The sequence below is a fragment of the Gambusia affinis genome, linkage group LG19, assembly GCF_019740435.1.
Source record: "Gambusia affinis linkage group LG19, SWU_Gaff_1.0, whole genome shotgun sequence".
Classification (NCBI taxonomy): Eukaryota; Metazoa; Chordata; class Actinopteri; order Cyprinodontiformes; family Poeciliidae; genus Gambusia; species Gambusia affinis.
Genome location: NC_057886.1, coordinates 18,852,281 through 18,874,454, shown reverse-complemented (window position 1 = coordinate 18,874,454; position 22,174 = coordinate 18,852,281). Strand labels below are relative to the sequence as shown.

The window sequence follows — 22,174 nt, the reverse complement described above, 5'->3', positions numbered from 1 at the left end:
GAGAAGGGATGTATCTAAAAATTGCAGAATACCAACTCGCTAGGACTGGACTTGGGCATCCCTGGTCTATACCTGCTTGTCACTGCAGGGGACTGGTGCCTGTCTCCAGCAGACTCTAGGAAAGATTTCAAAATCCATTTTTTTGGAACCGACGTGAATTGTTGCCCTCAGCTCTTCTTCTCTAGCTGGAGGGATTGTCAGGCTTTACAGCTGTTCTCTCTGCCCAAGTTGGCTGGCTGTTCTCTGTCACAGTCTATCATGCAAAGATTCTGGGCACAGCAGAAGCACAGAGACAAAAACAAGACTTATTTTAAGATTGTACGGGATGTGTACAAAACAAAAAGTAACGATGGAAATCAATTTCACAAACAAACTTTAACTAAGTTCATCCATGCTTTGTTATTTTAATTAGGCTTGCACTTAGTACTGGGTTAGTGTATTTTCTTGTGTCTGGATGTCATTTTTCCAATCTCTCTCTTAAGACTTTATGCTGAGTTAGACCTAACCACCTCACAGAAGTCTCTCAGTCATGATCTCATCAGGCAGAAAGGAGGAGTTACAAATGTTCATTGTCTGTTATTATTCTCGTTTTTAAGTATCAGAAAGCAGAGTTTCAAAAAAAAAAAAAAATCAAGATATTTTAGTGCTCTGAGAATTCCAAGCGAAATCGGTCACTGAGTTTTAAACTAGCGGAACAATATCATTAATTTGACATTTTATTTATTGACATAGACATAAATAAATGGCTAAATCATAGAAACTTTGCAGTCATAGTATTCAGACATTTTTTAACAGTCATGACCGGAGTGTGATTTATAAAATTGCGCAAATGTGTGTAAGATATTGGATTTCTGAAAATGTGGTCTTATACTTAAAAAGAAACTGTAAAATGTGTGTTTTCCATGCACCCTTACTGAAAAAAAATGTATTGCCAATAAATGCTTTTGGTATTTACGACTTTTATTTTGATGATCACAATAGGAATACAAACACAGAAAACGTCCACCAAATTTAAACATATATATAAAAGTTAAAGCAGATCTTTGATTAAACCTATTAATTTGTTGATTCTCATAGTATTTTTCAATTCTGTTTTCCACACTTTATGTCTGCAGTAAAAACAAGTTTAACTGCAGAAAAAACTGACAGACTGTTTTTATTATTCTTCTGACATTTTGAGGCAACTTCATGTGAAGTGCTCATTTTAAGAGTAAGGACAGCAGATCATTTTCAGAGGAAATAATGAATAAATAAGGAATCTGGATAATAAATATTTAAGCTGCGTCATGATTGTATGGATGGTGACACCAAATGGTGGGAAAGCTATGTGACGTTATTTGGTAAATAAGCTCCATTAAAATAGATTGAAAAATATTTAATTGATATGCTAATGGAAAGAAAAATTGTTTGGTATTTATTTTTTGTATCAATAAATAAATTACACTTTTCCCCAGATGACCCACAGGATAAACCCATATTTATAGATTTATATTCTTAATACCACTTATTTGATCATAGTATGAACTCTGTCTATTACTCAGTTAAATATATTTTAAAGGTATTCACAATTAACTTGTTTCCAGAGGTAGGCATTTTTATAAACTGTTCTCTCTCTTTTTGTTTAAAGTACATTCAATCCCACTTGAAATCTTGTCCCACAGTCTCATAGAATTTGATGTTAAAAGGTCTATAAAACTCCTGCAGCTGCTCTATGACCTCCTGCTCAATCTGTACATGAGTCCTGCCCTTGGATTTGCCGAGGCATCGAGGTTGACTGCTGCTTTCGGGCTTCTTTAAACAGGGGAAACCTTTGGTTCGATTGAAGTAGAAGTGCTTGTCCGTGATTATCCGTTTCAGCCCTAGAAAGTCCTGGACACGGCCCATTTCCCCCGCTGGGTCCGTTATCAGTCGCTCACCGCTCACAAAATGCATCTGTGACAGTCGAAAATACTGCAGCCAGTTTTCCAGGTGAAGAATATACATTCCAATCCGAATGGCGTTCCAAGATGTGTCCACAAGACCTAAACTTCGGTTTTTGAAGGCTAGCTCTTCGAATGTGGGAATGTCGGGCTTCTTAGATAGAGTCTGAGTATAGTCAGAGATGGCTCTGGTGACAGGGTTTCGTACCACAACAATCAGCTTAGTATCATGAGACATGCTGGAGATGCGGGGAGGTGCCTCTCTGGTCACAAAATAGCTAGGAGTCTTCTCTAGCGTTATCTGGCTGTCGAGTGTGCGTGGCATCAGTCCCCTAGAGAGAAAAACAAACCATGAATAAGTTGGAAAGAGTGTTTTTTTTTTTTTTTTCCCTTCTAGGAATATTTCAAAATTCTTTTCTTTTTATGGATATGTACATCAGGGAAATGCTCCAACTGGAACATAAAAACAGCACCTGAAACTTTATGCTTTTAAAAGTTATAAGAAATAATAATAGGCAACAAAAGTGAAGTGACAGCTACTAATATCACAGTGTACAGTTGGTATTAAAAGTCAAAGTCAAGAAAAAATAATTAAGCCTTCTTGCTTTGACCAAAATGTACACTTATAAAATATGTGGTCAACAAAAATACATGACATTCTACTACATATATTAAAAATGTGATAAAATGCATACAAGTTTAGTATGCTAGAGCAAATTACTGTTGACTATGTGAAAGGTGTAAATTGTACAGCTTGACGTTGGTTTTTTTCTATGAAGCCGTAAACATGCTCGTAATAATTGTACTGCTTTTATGAAGTCATGCTAGGTCCTTCATAATGACTTAGGGGAGTTTGTACAATCAGCCTTTAATTTCATCCTCAGGTGTTTCATAGGAGCTTTAAGTTGAGCTGCTATTACATTGTTTCTGATCTGTTTTTTTTTATTAATGTGGGCTTATTTCAAATGTATTTTATGTGACTAATTGTAAAAAAATAAGGGCATTTTGTAAAAATGATCTTATCCAGTAGAATGTGCAATTTATACAACCCAGTCTCTCTCCTGACTATATTAACATATATTAACGTATAGGATGTCCGTCCTCGTCACATATTGATGCGCGGGGTACCCCTTTTGCGTCAAGATGTGATGCGAGGGATTTTACCATATGTCTTACCATAATTTTTTCCCTAAACCTAACCAATCGTGGGGTTTTGAAGGTGTTTGCAAGAACCCTTCATGTGAATAATCCATGTAAAACATGCGACCTTCCCACATCATCAATATGTGATGCTGAAGAAACCTGCCCAAGTTGTCAAAGATTGACGCGAAAGGGGTACCCTTCGCGTCAATATGTGACGCATGGTCAGAAGACGTCCCAACTCGTCAATATAGGACGAGTCGGGAGTGAGAATGTGTTGATTTATAAGTCAACCCTGTTTTTTATGAGTGATCAAAAGCATTTTAAGCTACTTCAAGCATTTGGGAAGCCAAAGTGCATCTTCATTAGTGAGGACAAAGATTCTGCATTGCTTAACATGAGGTAAGGTAACATTATCATGAGGACACTGCTGCAAAATTTTAACATTACATAAAATACTGCTTTGAACTTTAGAATGCAAAAAAAGGGATTTAAAGAATCATTTTCAGAACTTTCTGACTCCGAGGAACTGCCTTAGATAAATGGATGACATGTCTTACTCAGCCCGGGTCTTGCGTCACCCTTAAACAAGCTAAACTAAATGTCTGCACTTCCAGTTCTGACTGCCACATTTCTAATATCACATTTATTCAACCTAGCATCAAGATTCTCTCTTTAGCGAGGCACTTTCTATTTTCGTTGGGCACAGTCCTTCAATATTTGGCGGTTGTCACAACTGCATAATGTTCTGATTATTCCAACTCAATCAAATGCATGCTAAGGGTTTTCTTCTGAGCATGGATAAGAGAGCAAAAAGATTCTTTTTTCACATCTTAGAGTTGAAACAACTCATCATTCAGGTTGGTAAATTCATATGCTTTGCTAAAGTATTTACAACAAATTGAAAATTAATGCAAATAAAATGAGGACAATAACTTGTTTTTGCTGCTGAGATAAAACAAAAACATCCAAATTTTGGATGAATTTTCAGATACTTAATAGTGACAGGTCAGGTAGTATTATCAAAACATGCATCACTATTACCATCATCATACTGCACCAATAATGGGTCTGTAAGCTTCAGGCAAATGACTGCATTTGTCATGTTCACCAAGGAGAGGTTTCCGTCCAGCTGTAATATTTCATTTTGCTTTGGCACTTTAGTCAATAAAAGTTTATTAATAACGAATGTGTCTTTTACCATTTAGAGACACAGCCATACATACATGATTGTCTGTTTTCTCCTGACAGAAATGTGACTCAGTTGCATCATCTGCCCAGAAATTCAGCAATTTAGGAGAAATAATCTCATGAGTTCTTTTGAAACTGGTTATTAGGTGAATGACATCAGAAGATACAATGTCTAAATTTCTATAGTTACTGTTACAAAATGCAGAGCAGTTTCTTGATTTTAAGTACATTACAACACAGTGCTGATGATAAATAGCACACTTTCTTTATTATTACCAGAGGAAGGGTTCGATTAAAACCTAACCTTTCTCAGAGCTTCGTCTCTCAAGGTAAGGGTAGCCATAGATTTCTCTTAAAGTCTTGGAAATATTGATCCATTTAGTTTTATTTATGATCCCCGAGTTGTTGGCTTGGGTGCCTCAGGGCCACCAGGGAACTATTAATCTTTTATGGGAACAACACCTTTCCGAACAAACAGCTTTGCTACACACGCAGATGCATGCACACCAACACACTCTGAAATATAAAAAAAGTTGCTGCTTGATAATCTTCAAAGCACCTTATTTCCGCTGAAGGAGGATCTTTGATTTCTGACTTGTCAGTTCCATGCATCTTTACTATCTTTAGAAAAAGAAAAAAAAGATATGTATGTACTGATTCAAAACTGCAACTTGTCATATTAGAACTCTGAACTGAACACTTGCAGTGAAAGTTCACAAATGTTGCTTTTCAAAACACTACTGCTCGCTGGATTCATGACAGTTACCACTCTAGTCTGTTGACTACATTTACAAGCATGTTTCATCATTTGTAGGAAGATGGTGAGACATTCAGTAAACAAACAAAAAAAAGGATAATCAAGCTGAAGAATAATTCACAAAAATACATTTCATTCAGGTTTGCTATTATGTGTGAATATAAACTACGAAGGTGAGCCTGTCCATCAGATAAAGTTGCAGTAGCAAGCTTGTCTGGAGTTATTGATTTTTACAGCTGTTCTGTTTGTTTACTCCCTCGGAGTCTTAGTGCCCGATAGATTAAATGACTGCTACACAGAAGATATAAAACACTGATGGAGCTGATAGAACAGACAAACACATTTCAAGGTGGAAAGCCAGTGAGAAATAATTAGATTTTTTTGTAATATAGAAAGCCATTTTTTTTTCTAGGTACCAATGCTCTGTTTATAGTATTGTGATTAATGCAAGAGTTTTTTTTTTCTTTCCATACCCCCTGTAAGGGACTCTAGTGTCCCTTATATGAAAGTAGGCTGACAGAAAAGGGGGAAGACGTGCGATAAATGTCACCAGGTCCGGGAATTGAACCTGTGACAGTCGCGTCGAGGACTCAAGGCCTCCAAACGTGGGTCGTGCTATCCCTTACACCACCACAGCACGCCCCGCAAGAGTTTAATTTTGAAAGTAAATAATATCGTCAAAGCGTTAGTCAGTCATTCCCTGGTAAAAATTTATTTGCATTTGGTAATAAGATCTAGCAAAGCACATTTTGAAAGACGTTAATGTATGCATTACACATTTGGATTCAAAATGCATCTGGATTGCATCTGGAGGCGGTCTGACTCATTTTGACAGCATGGTCTCAAGCTGAATCTGTTAAAGTCTCCACCATCCAAAATCATTCATAAAATGTTAACTGGACATTTAAAACTGGCAAGTTACAACCAATGATAGGTTTGACTGATGGACTCTTAAGCAGCCACATCTGGAAACTCATACCGTTTGAATAAAAGTTCCCATCAACAACCAACAGCATGTGAGCTTTCAGAAAAGCAGTTATAATTATAGGGAGAAAAGATGTGAAAAGGAGCTCACAGCGGTTGATATACAGTGCTACTTATAAAATTTGTGTTGGACTCTTATAGTCTAAAGATTGAAAAACATTAATGGCCATTTGACAGCTTCTTGGTTTACTAACGTGTTACTCTTGGCTAAAGTCCAGTGCTCTGTTCTGTGTTTGGAACTTCACCACAGCCTGTTCAATGGAAGAAACAGAGTGCCAAAAAAGCACCTTGTAGAAGTAGGATTACATCTTTATGCCAGCTAATGGCACAGCCAGAGCGCATCTATTATCATTACTTCTCACCCTTTAGAAGCTGCCATGGTACTTCTGTAAAACACAATGACTCAGCCAGGGTGCATCGAATTGAAAATGGTCTTGTGACATCACACAACTTTCACCATTGGTAGCTAGGGCAGCTGTTACTACTGACTAACACTACAGAAGATCCAGGCTTTAATGCCCCATAATGTATAACATCTATGTGTGATAAGGATACAGTTCCAGTATTTAGGAATGGGCATTTTAGTTACGGTAGATAACTTTGTTATTTTCTAATTTATTTGGGAAGTTTATCGCTGAAGCTCTTTTTCACCTTGGTTTAATATGATGGTGTGAAAATGACTTTTCTCCCCACAATTATTACTCTTTCACATGGTTTAGCCAGCTTATGCCATGGTGGTGTTCTGGAATGGAAAATTTGTTTACGATGAGGAAAACTCAGAGTGGCCTCAAGGTATTACTGATGTGCATGAATATGAGTGGAACTGACTTTTCTTACAACTCTGAAACAGTCTGTTTCAGAGTTGTTTCATTCAAGAGGAACTTCAAGTGAGTTCAGTTCAGTCTCAGTATTAAATGAGAGGAGCACATGTGGAACGGTGATGCTACATGAAGTAGAAGTAAAGAAGGTTCAGGACTTTAAGTGGGCCAGAGCAACGGAGTGTGTGGAAAAGAGGCGGAGAAGCGTGTGCATGGGTGGAATGGGTGGAGAAATGTGTCATGTGTGATGTGTAATGAAAAGGTATCAACAAGAATAAAAGGAAAGGTGAACAAGACAGTAGTGAGACCAGCAATGTTGTTTGATTTAGAGACAATGCAAATGAGGAAACGCTATGATGCAGAACTTGAGGGTACAGAGTTCAAGATGTTGAGCTTCTCTCTGAGAGTGACAGGGATGTGTAAGATCAGGAATGAGCACATCAGAGGGACAACAGGTGTTTTGATTATTTGTAGATAAAGTCAGACAAGCCAAACTGAGATAGTACACGGTTTCAGATGAGACGCAGTGATTATATCACATGCTGAGTTTGGAATTAACATGGCAGGAAGCTGAGAGGTTGACCAAAAAGGAGATTTAAAGATGTGTGGAAAGATTACATGAAGTTACTTAGCGTCAGAGTTTGTTGTATTATTGGATGCCTGTAAACAGAGTCGTTTGATGTTGCAGTCCATGTAAAGGCAAAAACAATGCTTTGCTTTTTATTCAGACAAATTATAATGATTGAATGACAGCCGGTTCCTTTAGAAGGTGTCAATCTAATTCAGAATGTTTAGGTGGTGAACTACAGTATGAACATGAATGACTGTTCATAGTTGAATGAATGAATGTACACTAAATTTAAAGCTTATTTTTGCTAAGGGTAAGCTAGCACAAAACTGGTGTTTACATATCTAAATATTTTGCATGTCCAGTAGTCAATTTACTCGTTATTTGAATGGTTAAAAACAATTAAAATTCAACTAGATCTAAAAGCAAGAATAAATTGTGCATTTTATGCTCTATTTGCATTTCAATCTTCTAAGTTTGTCCATTAAAGAAGTTCAAAGCAAGGATATGAGATATTATTAAATATGAGATTAAACTATTGTTCCTTTAGTATTTTCAAAGTGAAACAATAACAAGAAATGAGGCATCTGTTTCTTTGTGTTTAGTAAAAATAAAACGTGTGGTCTATTCCTCATTAAAAAGATACTGAATGCATTATGTCCACTAATATTTCACCTGCCAGTTTTTTTCTTTTTTCCAGGATTAGTTATGTGTAACCACAGGAAAGAAGAAGATGGTGCAATCAAGTGATCAAAGAGGACCAGTCGTTATTTTTGTATTGAAATCAAGGATGCTTTCATGTCAGTGGGAGCAGTCTGGGGCGATGGGATCCCTGTTGTATTGCTGTAATGTTAATGAGGAATACTGAGGGGTGACTATAATATCTACAAAATCTTTTTTGATCTGGTATTTGTAGTGAAGCCTCATGTTCAGGTTCATTTGTCTAGTTATAACTATATTAGCATTCACAACTCACATGGCTCTGTGTGACTGACTTTATTAGATGTTTAAGAACCAACAAAGTTTATCACTTGAAGTGGTGCACATAAAAACAGTAAATTAAATGACAAAAATGCATGGCACGGCCCCATTTAATGTGTCTGCTGGTTATTGAGATAGCCAGAGTCAGTGGGAGAACATGTTACACCTGAGGCAGATTTCTAAATCAACCGTCAAAAATGTACTTTTTTCTTTTTTTTTCTTCCACTACGCCCTCAAGAAATTAATAATGCTGCACATGCTATCTGAAATGAAAAGATAAAACTGAGTTCCAAATGCTCCAAGTTTCTTGGCTCTTAGAAGATAATTATAAGCAATTAGAAAACCCACATAGGTATACCCAAAGACTTGCTCCAAGGGTTACTAAAGTTTATAGAAGTTGGAAACACTTGAAATGAGAAAACCTGTCCTTCTGCCTTGACAATGGGAAAACTCGTTCACACTCCTGTGTCCAGACACACATCTTGATTAACAGACATTTCAGAGAAGTGCCTCGATTGATTACAGCCGTCTCATTCAGAATCAACAGCAAATTTATTTGGGGTAATTTACAATCTTCTTCACGATTCATGGCCAAACTTTAAGTCAGGATGCATTACAGACTCGGCCCTGACATTTTAATCCCTCTGGGAAAATGAACTCAAGTGTGAAAGATCTGCTCGATACTGTAAATGAAACCTACTAGGGAACATGGTTGAAAGCTAATTTGTGCAGGATCCTTTACCACTGCAATAGATGTCTTAACTGCAGGTTCTTTTTCTTCTTTTTTTTTTAAACCTAAGCAAAGAATAACTTAAGGAAAGTAACAACTGAATCTGTGTACTACCAAAGACACCAAAGGCAGCCACTATAAATGGTGTGCTGAAAGATGAAGAACTCTAAAAGATAGAAAATGCTGTTCTTTTCATTGCATTTTTGATAAGAGTCTCTTTTACATGAGGACAGTGTTATATTAGTGTTTATGCTGATACTTTTTATTTCTTTGTGTTTTGTGCATCTTATACTACTGAAAATTTTCTCTTTTAAAGTAAGTTGAGAAATGAATTTTTATTGTGTATATAATGATAGTTTTTTTTTTTTATGTGTAAAATAAATCCTTTCCTGCAGCTTTTTTGTCTTATTTTTGTTGAAATTATAGTAGTCTTTGCCTCTCATTATCTCCCATAATGAAATATTTTCCCTGGAGGCCTTGGTTTTTAGGTTAAAATCAAGTTTCTACAAGAAGAGAATACTCTGCATATCACTTACTCTGGTAAAGTCAAGCTAGTAAAAAAGCTAAATCTGCCTAAACTTGACATGTAATATATTAATTAACTATGTACCTAAAGCAAATGTATTTATCATTTTATTTTTCCAGACCAATAATATCTGTGAATTGTCTGGTTTTCTCTTCAGCCCTTGAAAAAAGAAAGTATTTACGGTTTATTTTTATTTAAAATGAATACCAAGAGCCAATGGTCACTTGTATAGGCTTTGTTAATTTCAACTTTGATTAATAAGAAAATATAAGTGCAACATTAAATCTAGAACTATTAACAGGAGGAAAGAGACTGCTTATTCTACTCCAGACAGGTGTATCCTGCTGAAAAACCTCTTCCTCTTAAGAACAGTGCAGTCTCATCAGTGATGCACACTCTCTGAACAAGTAAAGGTCAACTTTGACTCCTCTCTTTGTGCACAATCAGTGAATTTGAATTTATAGCAGCAATACCAAAATGATTTGATCTTAAAACATAGTTTTACATGGTGTCAGTTTAAAAAAAGGTTCTTTGCTGTTTTCAGCATAACCTGTACATGTTCTGGTGACCATATAGGCAAAACAATCAGACCTGGTAATTTAGAAAACAAGAACCTTTTCAGATGCTTTTTGTTGAACTTCATGCATAAAAAATATACATGCTTAAATGACAACTCCAAATTTTCTTTCAAAACCCACTTATGCTTCACTTACACTTTTTCTGTATTTGTTTTTCTCCCCTCTCTGTTCCGAATTTTACATAAGTTCCCATAATTAGACTTCCTTTACTTTCAACCTTGCATCTTCAATCATGCTTGCATTTTGCTCCTATACATTCACATTTTATGACTAAACTTTATTGAGTGCAAATGTTATGCAAACATTGATCACCAGATTTACCTTGGTTGGTTAATCACAAAGATATCTATGGGCAGTGGGCTTTTACTTAATCCCACTTTTCTCTCGTGGGACAAAAGCTTAATGTTTGCCATTAAAGAGGTTTGATAATGAACTTTACCCATTGAACAATATTCATTACATTCCTTGGTTGTCTGCTCTCTGGGGTAATTTAGCAACAAAACATCAGCACAATAACTTTTAAAGACAAATTCCCCTGGGTTCATATTACCAAAGTGCACAATAACATAAAGAGAAGTAATGGCATTGTTTTACACTTTATTTGGAATACAGTTATGAGAAGTAATGAACATATGTACCAAATCTTAGCATTCAACGAGTAAGGATTTAGGTAAGTGGAATTTGAAATATTCCACTTACCTAAGTGGAATATTCGGTGCTTGTTTTAAAACAATTATTTTTTTGTTGTTGTTGTTGCTTCATTTTAAATTGTGAGCTATTAAAGTAAAAATTTCTTTCCTGATAATACTGCTTATGTTATTCATATGACAATAAGTTTGATTTCTATATGATTTTCATTCTTAATCAAGGTAACAGTTCAAACTATTAATCATGATGTCACATGAAAAGGGAGTTTCAAACAAAGATGGCCATGCTGTCCAAACCTACTGACAGTATCCATAACACAGATTCACAGAGCAGAGAAAATGTTCTTGAGCTGGATGATTCTCATGATGTCTGTGGCACCGTACTTCCTAAAAATGGCATCGCCCTCTCTCCTGATATGACAGCATAAATCTTCACTGCTGAGGCTGCTCCATTATTAAACTATCACTCACTTTGATTACAGATGCGATATCTGACCATTAATCAAAAGTAACAGAAACCTGCCACCTCCAAAAGTCTATTAGGAGTTAACAGTCCAGCAGTCCAGGTGATTACAGCAATCCTGCGCCCATTTCAGCTCAGTGAGGAACAGAGGTGAATGGCAATTTAGCATCACGGGAGCCACACATCTATTTCTCTAATTTAATTGGAGAGAAATTGGCTAAAAATAAAGGGCAGAATGAGCCTGATGTCTCAAAGGATTTTCTTTTTGTCATCAGAAAGTTTCTTAGTCAAATACGTAAATCAAAAGTTTGACAACGCAGTGATGGAGAGGCACAAAAAAATAAAAAATAAAAAATCTACATTGAACGAGATCCTATTTAACTGCTGTCATTTCAACTTAGGACTCTCCTCAAATAAGAATTACTCATGGTTTGGCCTGCAAAGGGAAATGACTGACACTTGCTCTCCTTGAGCAATAACACGTTCAATTGAACTGAGCTCTGAGCTGTCACATTAACATGTGGCAAGGCAAAATATCCACAGACACTGAAATAGAGAAGCCTTTGAAATCCAAACATTTAAAAATGAGTGTTAGTATTCCTTATGAATCTTTTCTTTATCTTTTTAATAATACAGAACACGTAAGATCATGGCCAAAGCAAGAATATTCTGCTAATTGAAAATACCATTAATGTTTCAGCAGTTTTTAGAATTTTGTGGTGACTAACATTAGGCTGAAAACACAGCTTAATTTTTCTCATGAATCTAATAGTGTCAGTCAGTGATAGTCATGACAATTCACCTTGCAAAACCCTCTCCTCCTTAGTTCTTGAATTTTGTGTGGAGCTTTACTGCAGCATCTTAGTTGATACAAATGGAAAGATAAACACAGAAAAGCCTTCAGCAGCTCCTTCAGGTTTTATAGTGAAGCCTCCACCAATGTGACAGTCAAGGATAGGGAGCAGACAAATTGCATATCTTTAGAACATTTCACTCTTGGAAGGTGGAAAAGTACAAAAGAGAGCAGAAAGTTGAGGCAGAGGAGGAACAACTCAGACAGGATTTGATCCTTGGTCAATAGACATGCACTGAGTCTGACAAGAGGGGAAGGTTAACAAGCTGAAGATCTCCCAAAGGGAACCAAGAATGGCAAAGTACTAAATATATCCACAGAGACATTGTCTGTTCTTTTATATTTCTGTGACCAAACAGAAACAGCTTGAAATTAACTGGAAGCTGTTAAATACATGAATAAACATGCATTAATGTACACCATCGATACCTAACACTTACAATTAACATTTAATCTACATGTAAGTAGGAAAGTAATAACATTCTCTTAAGTTTACAGAAAACGGTCAGACAAAAATAACAACTAAGTAAGCAATAATGGGGATGAAAATTACTTGTTGATGTCCAGCGACAATAGGAAGCAGATTAAATTCACAACATTTTTTAGAGCCACAGTACCCTATTTGCTGTTCCAAATGTGGGGAAAATTAGGGTTAAGTGCCTTAACCAGGGCATGTCAACATGTGCCAGAAAGAAGCTGAAATCAAACCAAACACTATTTGATTTCAAAGCAACTGCTCTACCCAAAATGTCGTTGTTGCCCCAGAATTGGCAGACTCAAGATAATAAAAAGCCACAAAAAATGTCTCGTTATTTGTAGAATCCAATCACTGAGACCAAAACCTTGGAGCAGATGGGGTAAATCATAAACTACTATATAAAGTGCAACTCCATAACCCAAGACTGAGGTTAGCGTTTGCACAATTGGACAATACCAATTTTAGAAAAACTGTACTTTGTCCCACAAGTCTCAATTTAAGTTGCAACATTCAAACATGAACATTTTTCACGATGATGTGAGGAGATAGTTTTTGGCACAGTTTTGACCCCTAGTGGTGAATAAAAGGGTGGCACAAAGTTTGATGTTACTTTTTTCTGTATTCATTTGTTTAAAAATAAAAGTGGCTTATAATGAAATACACATCAGTGTATGAATATCAGTGATATATATTACCAAAAGAAAGAATAATTCACTTTATTACTTTCTGCTACTAAAATAATATATTGGTTGTCAACATTATAATACTGTTATCTATAACATTCATTTACATTCTGATACACTGACAGATATGAAGAGAACAGTTTTGTGTCTTGTCAGTGTTTAAAATCAGATGTAAGCTGAAGAGGAAAACAACAATGTAGCATAGATACCTACAGAATGTATCAAAAGTTTTTAGTTATACATGCTTGTTGTGCAGAAAAATTATTATTTTTGTCATTCTGCTTTTTAGTGTCTAACAAGCTTATATTAGATGGTTAATTGAGTTGGTTTATCTGCCCAGACAGCGAATCCGCAGTGTTCTGCTCAACAGACGTCTTACATTAAATATTAGTAATAGCCCATGCTCTTTTAATTTTAATCCACAACTTCCCAGCTAGTCCCATTTCCTTCTTCTCAACAAGAGAAATGTTCATGAATGTGCTGAAACATTTAAAGGGGAAGAAGGACAGGCACACTGTTTTCTGTAGCTGGAGAAAACTCTGGTCATGTAGACATCAATATAATCTAAAAATCACAAAAAGGACTTTATAACACAGGAATCTTAAGACAGTATGCTTTTGAAACCATAAAGTCTACTAATGTCATAGGCAGAAATGCATTATGAAATTACAGTACATGAAATAAATGCAGTGGTTCAGTATTAATGGATTCACCTTCAGGATTTTTCTGTGGACTGTAACTACTCCAATTATTTGCAGAAAATCTACCAATTTTTTCTATAGAGCATAACTAAAATATTTGGGGACAAAAATTTTGCTAGAAAAGCAGAAATACATGTAGCAGCAATACTATTTGACACACTATTAGCTGGAGTTTGCAAAGCAGCCAATGCAGGAGCACCATTCATTTCCCTTGCTGTACCAACGAAAACGAAAATAAAGAAGACTAGGTGTTAGCTTCTCATGTAGCACCTAGATGGTTTCTGCTGTTCATTTGGTGTTTACATGGTGTTTATACTATTAAAACAGTCAATATTTGCATCTTCTTTCCCATGTCCACGCAAATAATGGGGGTCCACTGTGCAGCTTTACTAGAAAATTACGGAGAGCATAATTCCAACACATCTAAATGTGGCATGTTAGCATTGCAAGATTTATCTATGGCTGCTTCTATTTTATTTAAGTATTTTGATATAATACAGCTGCTATTCAGTGTGTGATTTTGTCCTTGGCACTTAGCTCAGTTCAGTTATTATTACATTATCTTGGGATCTAAAGCTCCTGCACCACTGGCTACTTTAACTAGGGGTACTGTAAAAGGGTGCAGGCATTAAATAATGAGCAGCAGGTCTCAGTCTTGAATCTTTGGAAAAATGTCTTATGAGTTGTTTTCTAATTAATGGTAACAAGTGCATGTCGAAGACTGGAATGGAGTGAAGACAGCTCATTAATAATGCAGAGTTATGTCTCACCATCGCTCACTCAATAATGTGCAGTTTTCTGCGTTAACTGAGAACCAATCGGCTTTCTATCCTCATCAACCTTCTGATGGTACTGTTCCAGAGCACCCTGCCTCCCCAAGCCAATTAATGTGGATGCTTGGAATATTTGCAGCTGCATCCTCTCATACAATTTCGACACTTCTCTAAGAAGTAACTGCAAGTGCTATAGACTTCTGTAAAATCAATAGAGCTGAGATGCCCTTTTAAGTCTTGATGGTGTATGGCAATGTGTTTTTGTTTGATCTTTATGATTCTGCAGAGAATGGAAAAAGCAGAGGGAAATGAGTACGGAAATTGGTGGCAGAGGAATGTCTTTTTTATCAGATCCTTTATCGTTGTGTGAATACCCGCACACAAAATAAATGAGGCCATGCGTGTGTTCTCTTCAGGAGCCACGGTAATGAACACTGCACCATTTTTCTTCTGAGCCTAAATGGTCTGTCATATGCTTAATGTAACAAGACAGACTGTGCAGAACAACTGGACAGTACACTGAAACTCCAGGCAAGTTAATTTGGTGTTCCAGTTTGTAGATTTCTGCCTGACTCTAAAGGACACATGCATTGTTGTATATTGAAAATCATAATGGACTCACTTTGAGTTGGTAAGGTTAAGATTACTGTGATGGTTACTTGGCATTTGGAAGCTGGTGGCAGAAATTTGTGAAAAATGCAAAATGTGAATAATTTCTCCAGCATTTTGTAAAATACTCCTTTCAAAATTATTTATTTAATTAAGGACATCAATGAGGCAACATAAAAGTAATTATTCGTCTTCTCTTGGAACTGAGTAGATGGTGAATACCATCAAATATGTCTGAAGGAAAGATTTGCTAAAGACAAGAAATGAGCATAAAAAGTCACAATTTAAGCAGAAAAAAAACTAACCAGACTGACATATAAAAAAATAAGATTTTTACTTTTATGTTACAGGTTAAAGGTGCAAAATACAACTGTAAAGACAGCTGCTAGGAGTATTTTTTCAATATTTCATAATCCTGTGGAACCAGTGCTACTAAAAATACTCTCCAGGCCAAGCTGCCTCTGAAACACTATATTTTAAGGGAGATATGACTACGGACACAGTTTTTACGACGGATCCTTGTAACCTTGAGAGTGGAACATCATTCTAGAGGGAACCTAAACTGGCTGCAGTGCAGCTGCTACAGACTAAAAGAAGGTTAGACAGTAAAAACAATTGCATATTTTAAAAATTAAGCATTTTAAAAAGACCTAGTGTCCACAGAGTATAGCAAATTAAAATAACAACTCTTAAATAAATACATTATAGCTGCAATTTCCTAAATTATAATTGTTGTGCAACAGTGCTTGTTATGGGTTTTGCCATATTAGGTGTTGGCTTTTGTGGGAGCTGAGGTAATGTGACCAATGTATTACCCAGCAAACACAAGCATTAATGTGCATGGTAACATTCAACTGTCATAAAAAACTATCTTAAAATAGAACAATTGTGTTTTTTGTTCTGAAAACAAATATATGTATACAATATATTTGTATTTTTTTAAATGTTGGTGCTTTGTACATGTTCTCTTCTGTTATCACCAAGAGTTAACTTACCAACAATAAAAAGATATCTAACTCTTTGATTTTCTGAGTTGCAACCAGAGTTGCACTGAGAGGTAGTTAGTGTCATGAGATGAGCTTATGTGCAGTCCCACCAGGTGTTTGCTAATTGCTGCTGGCTAGTTTGAAGGAACTGAGGGGGGGAGGGTGCTCTGTGAGACGGAAGCTCAGAAACTCAGAAACTGCAGCTCAGAGAAGGAATTGTGTCTCGACGGTGGCGCTAGGTCCAACCAGGGATCCTGAAACAATCAAGGTAACACTCCAGGTATGTTTTTGATGAGGGACTAAAAACAAACTCAAAAAGTTGATTTTACATAATCTTACATCTTTAAACTACAACAATTTTACAGGTTATTTACAAATTTCTGCGTATTTTATAAGGTATGCAAAATTCACTCAAGAAATATGTATAATTTGACATGTACACTGCAACCACTCAGTCTGCCATTAACAGTTCAGTAAACTAGATTTTACAACAGGCTGTCATTTGTGTAGCAACATCAAAGATAGTACTGTGCTTTTATATGTCCAGTAGTTGGTTTAATATTATTAACTCAGATGTATATATTGAACCAGAAGCTTCATTGAAAGTTATTCGGAGGAGCAACATGGACATTGCTCAGATGGGAAACAGGAGGCAAACCTGTCAAAGATTGGTCAAAGTGAAGTTTTAGTCATCTAAATATTCTCTCGTGAAGGTTTAGATGACAAACACCTATCAATGTAGCTTCATTTAGCAAAATCACCTAAGTGGGGGGTGACTAATGTGGACGATTTATTCACTTTTCTACAAACTTATTGAAACATCTTCCTGCTGCACATGATAACTTCATTAAACAATCAAGCCTGACCACTTATTTTATACTGTGTTGTTTTCTTCATAAATTGACAACAAACTTATCAACTTATCAAACTCATTATAGTGGTCCACTATAATCAGAAAAGCCAAACAAAGGGAAAAAAAGCGTATATTGAGCAGGGAATTCTTTTAGAGAGATAAACTATTCACTCTTATTCTTGACAGACTGGTTTGTGTATGTACACAAACATAAGCAACTGTAAGCAACTCATCAGGTTTACAATTCCCTGCATCAGACTTCTGTCAAATAAGTGGCCGATAATAGAAACTGAATTGAAAGAATAGTTTGCTAACCGTTGAAATGGTTCCTGTTTGTCACTTTTCAGGACAGAAACAGTCAATTTAATGCCAGAATGCCCCTTAAATAAAAATGGACCAATAATGAAGAAAATAAGAGGTTTGATAAAAGCTGAAACTTTACTTCTTTTATGTACAGTGACAACAATGTTCCACTCTATCACACCACTATGCCTTTTGAACTTGATGATTCCCCTGTTGGTGTTTGTCTCTTCTACCTTGTTAATGTACAAGCATCTCTAAGTTTAGAGAAGCTTTACATTTCTCCAACCCTTTGGTGTCTGTAGCAGATACACAAGCAAATGTGTTATTAGTTTGTGTACCAATCCTGAATGCATTGGTGCAATTTGTTTTCCTACAGTAATGTAGGCTGCAAATGTACTCATTGTGTTCATAAGAGAGACAGACTGGTTAAAGAAACCAGTCTCTTTGATGGCTGGTTTTTGAAAAAGCATTTTGTACTGCTGATCTGACTAGAAGTTTAAACAGTTTGTGTCCTGGTTGTGTGGGGCCTGCAGTCACGTTAGCTGCTCTTTTCCTGATCCTGTATAAGTCCTGGGTGGAGGAAAGGTCGACCATGATGGTCCTATCTGCAGACATTTGTTACAGTTTAGACCTGCTGTCTTTTATGGATGAGTAGCAGCAGAAAAAAATTGCATGACTACCTAGAATATCCAGCAATTGATATATGCATCCATTGCCTATTCATCCTGATGGGATGAGGGGGAGGACAGGCTGGTGCCACCAGTGGTCACCCTGGATGGGTTACTGAAACCCATCCAGGTTTTAGTAACATGTGTTTCTACCATATTTATGCTGCCTGTTCTTGAATAGTTACCACTATTATAATCATTTCAGATGAACACATTGTGTTGAAAAGGTACAACACAATGTGGTAGCTGTAGAAGTTCAACTAGGGACAGCTAAAGTGCTTGATTATCAACAGGTCTGCTTGTTTGCACCCATCAGTAATATGCATTTTTCTGCTGCTCTGGCCAGTATTAAAATGAGCTGGATGAGTCTGTGTTCATTGTCCAATTTTGAAATGCCACCCACAAAACTAGATTGCTGCAATTTCTGCCTTGTATTTAGTTAATTGTCCGGATACTAGTTAAGATTCATGTCAGAAATGCCAGAAATTTCTTAACAACATGAACATGACAGAATAGCCACAAACGAAACCTTATTTGGTCTGTGGGTTATTTATTTGATTATGTTAAGGGTAAAATGTATTTATATTAGCATATAAATACTTTGGTGTCTGTACAAAATATGCACATGTGTGTCATTCTGACACAACATAAACTCCCTGAATCTAAGTCAGCATTTTTTCTTCTTACTAGAAACCTTGATCTTATTTTCCTCTACAGTGTGTGTGTTCTGGATAAACTAATTAATTTAAAATGTGCTGTCTTCAGGTTCAAGAGCTGGTGTGTCTTAGGATTTCAGAATATCATAGAAGTGTTATCAAATTATTTCTGTTATTTGATTGCTGCATATTAAATATATTCATCACACATGAAGTAATACTTGTCATCTGTTTAGTACTAGAAATGGTGATGATTATGGCCTACAGCCAATGAAAACCTCAAATTATGTTTTTCAAAAACACTTCAAACTACATAAGAACAATAAACAATATTTTATGACATTGAAATGTTTATTCACTTGAGAATGTGTCTGGTGCGTCACAGTAAATCCATTCAATACTTGGTCTGGGATGTTTTAACATACGTTACTGCATCAATATCATGTAGCATAAGAACAAGCAGATTTTGACTCTGCTAAGATGTTAAAGAAGCTATAGTTTCTTAGGCTCTTCAGGTGGTCTAGATTTTTGGAACTGATGTCTCTCAACCTCCATACTCCACAGTTTCTCTGTTGGGTTTATTTCAAGGGTTTACATCCCAAATCATCACTGATATTGGAAACTTCACACTGGACCTATAAATCAACTTGAATTATGTGTTTCTCCACTCTTCCTCCTGATTCTGGGACCCTAATTACTTAATTTTTAAAAAATCCTTTCACCTGAAAATAAGACTTTACTACAGATTAACATTCACATCCTTTTTGTGCTTAGCCCAGGTAAAATGCTTATGACATTGCCCCTGGCTCTGGAGTTTTCCCTGGTAGATGCACATGTTTTTGTAACCAGATAGCGATCAATGATATCTACATGTTATCTACATGCAAAACAAGAAAAAAAAAGATACATGTAGCTGAGGATCAGATTTTTTTGTACTTTGTCATCTCCATATGTAAAAAGCCAAAATGATCATATTTGGTCTGGGTGAAGCATGGAAGGCATATAGATTAAAATTAACTGCACCACACTAACTTAACCTTCAGCATAAAGCTCTGCTGACTTAGCACAGTGATATAGAACTTTGCCATGTCTATGTGTGACTGAGGAACTTTGTGTCTGATGTGAGTTTCGTGGCATTTGGAGTGTCGAACGATTTAAATATGTTGGAAGTGCCTTTAAGTTTGCTTTGCAGATGGAGCATTTGGAATTTTAATCAAACCATAAAAGCATGCGAGAGTAAAGACAAAGAAAAAACAGAACATGTGCAGAAAGACTAAATTGTTCACATTTCATTTTCAAATTTTTGCTCACCTGTACCAGTCCAGCCCTCTGTCGTAGTTTCTGTCAAAAAAGTGCGGTTCTGTTCCGAGTGCGCGCACATCTGGATGTATCCGGATGAACTCCAGCACCGCCCTCGTTCCCCCTTTCTTTACACCTACTATTAACGCATTGGGCAGCTTCTTGTTCCCATATTTTTGCGCAACACTCATATTTTTAAAATTCGCATCTGTCCCGTGAGTACCAGGCGAACCTTGCGCTTTGCTCTGGTCCCGTGGATCACTGGATCCACGCTGAAAAGCCGATCTGACATTCAGCGAAGCACAATTGTCCAGCTTCCCAAGAAGTTTCTTCCCTCCTGCGTTTTTGCTCGGCGGGCAGCGTTTCCCTTCGTAAGTCTGGTTTGTCATGACTGCGCCGCGATAGAAAATAATATTGTAGCATAAGTACGCACAGGATAGGGACAAAGTAAATATGAAGGCGAATCTAGCGCTGACTCTATTCGCAGATGTGAGGAGCCTTTGCGCCATGTCTCCATGGGTTCAAAGTGCTGCATGATTCTCCATCGGAGTTTTCCTCTCCAGTCGGTCTGCTGAGAGAGCCTGGTGAGAAGTGTACAGATCCCAAAGTGAGACAGAGCAGAGCGTGTGGACAGGGGTGGTTTTTCCCTGGCACCAGCTGCGCATATGTCCTGTGGACTGATGAAGTGATTTAAAACTTGGATCAGCAGAGGAAATGGGGTCAGTCCTCATCGAAGGTAGCTCCCTTCGAAAAACTTGAGCGGAACCATCTGTCTTGAAACGCATAGCCTACAATAGGAGATTTCTTTATGTTCTTCAAAATCCTCCTAGTCATCTTTTTTGAATGCGAAAAAAGGAAAAGATCGACTGCGCCCGAAACTCTCACCAGCGCAATCTTTCTGCTCGCCTCCGGGGGGATTTCAGTGCTCATCCCTCCTCTTTCTCTCATTCTGAAGTTGCGAAGTTATAGACACTCCCACCACCTATCAATATTTAATCAACATTCTGACGTGACAATATCATAAATCTTTTGGCGTACGCTTTTTTTTTTTTTTTTTTTAAGAAACATGCCTATTTTTCTGAAAATATCTGGGTGTAGAGATTTTCCCATTGGGGCCAGGGTGTATGTGAATAAAAGTTTAATGAAAAAACGATTTTAAACACATCTGTGGCATCCAGCTATAAAAATGGTATGTGATGTTTGCACTTTTTTGTGGCACAGCTGATAAACCCGGTAAAACTAAAATTTTTTAAATTCAACTTTGAGATGTAAATGTTTCCAATTTTTGTTTTAATTGAATTTCCAATATTTTACTACTATTATTAACTTTATATTATTTTCTACAGACCGTCGATTAGTAAAAACACCAAATTACCTTTGTCTGTACAAAAACCAAAAAACTGCAGACTAATATGTCATCTAATTTTTGCTGTGTAGCTTAAACCATGTTTGCCTTTCACTTGAAACAGAATGATTCATCAAGCTTCAGTGGTATCCTCATGTTGATAAAAAAAGTTTGACACACATGGGTATTACTAGCCTTAGAAAGTCAAGATCACATTTGATCTTCTGTTTTGCTATGATGCGAGGCGGATGCAGACTGGAATGCAAAGTTTTCAGCTCCTTTACTCCTGTGGTTAGGATTTAGCTTTGAGAGAATATTAACTTCATTGACAGTGCAGAGCCCTCTCTGCATTTTATTGGCAACTCTGGTTAACATAAATAAAACTTTAATAAAACTACAACTAAAATAAAACTTTTTAAAAAAATTGTTTTAGCTCTGTAACCTCGATTAATTTTTAAAAGAGAAAAGCTGATGCATATGGGATTTTTTTTCTATTTTATATTTTCTATTTTACCAATAGAACATTTTTGGCCATGACGATAAATAGTGTGTGATGGAATGCATAATGGATAAAGTGAAATTCTTGCTAGATGTTTGTATTGCAAGAAAAACTACTAAATTTTCTTTAAGTTGTGGTGCTCTGTGATAGTTTCTACTGCAGGAAG

At 36.5% G+C, this 22,174-nt stretch overlaps 1 protein-coding gene across 1 annotated transcript; it reads right to left on the bottom strand.

The window, feature by feature from the left end:
* Positions 1-798: 798 nt before the first annotated feature.
* Positions 799-21,059, bottom strand: hs3st2 (heparan sulfate (glucosamine) 3-O-sulfotransferase 2). Its single transcript, XM_044099477.1, has 2 exons — positions 20,177-21,059; positions 799-2,251 (listed from the first exon to the last, which is right to left on the bottom strand). The coding sequence occupies exons 1-2, from the start codon at positions 20,671-20,673 to the stop codon at positions 1,633-1,635; spliced, it is 1,116 nt and encodes a 371-aa protein (XP_043955412.1). The 5' UTR covers positions 20,674-21,059; the 3' UTR covers positions 799-1,632.
* Positions 21,060-22,174: the final 1,115 nt, after the last annotated feature.

Bases quoted from the DNA above. Each gene is read 5' to 3' on its own strand.
- hs3st2 (XM_044099477.1), bottom strand. From the start codon at position 20,673: ATGGCGCAAAGGCTCCTCACATCTGCGAATAGAGTCAGCGCTAGATTC. The intron at 2,252-20,176 runs GTGAGCAAAAAT...TTTTCTCTCTAG, and splicing joins AGAGGGCTGGACTGGTACAG to GGGACTGATGCCACGCACAC.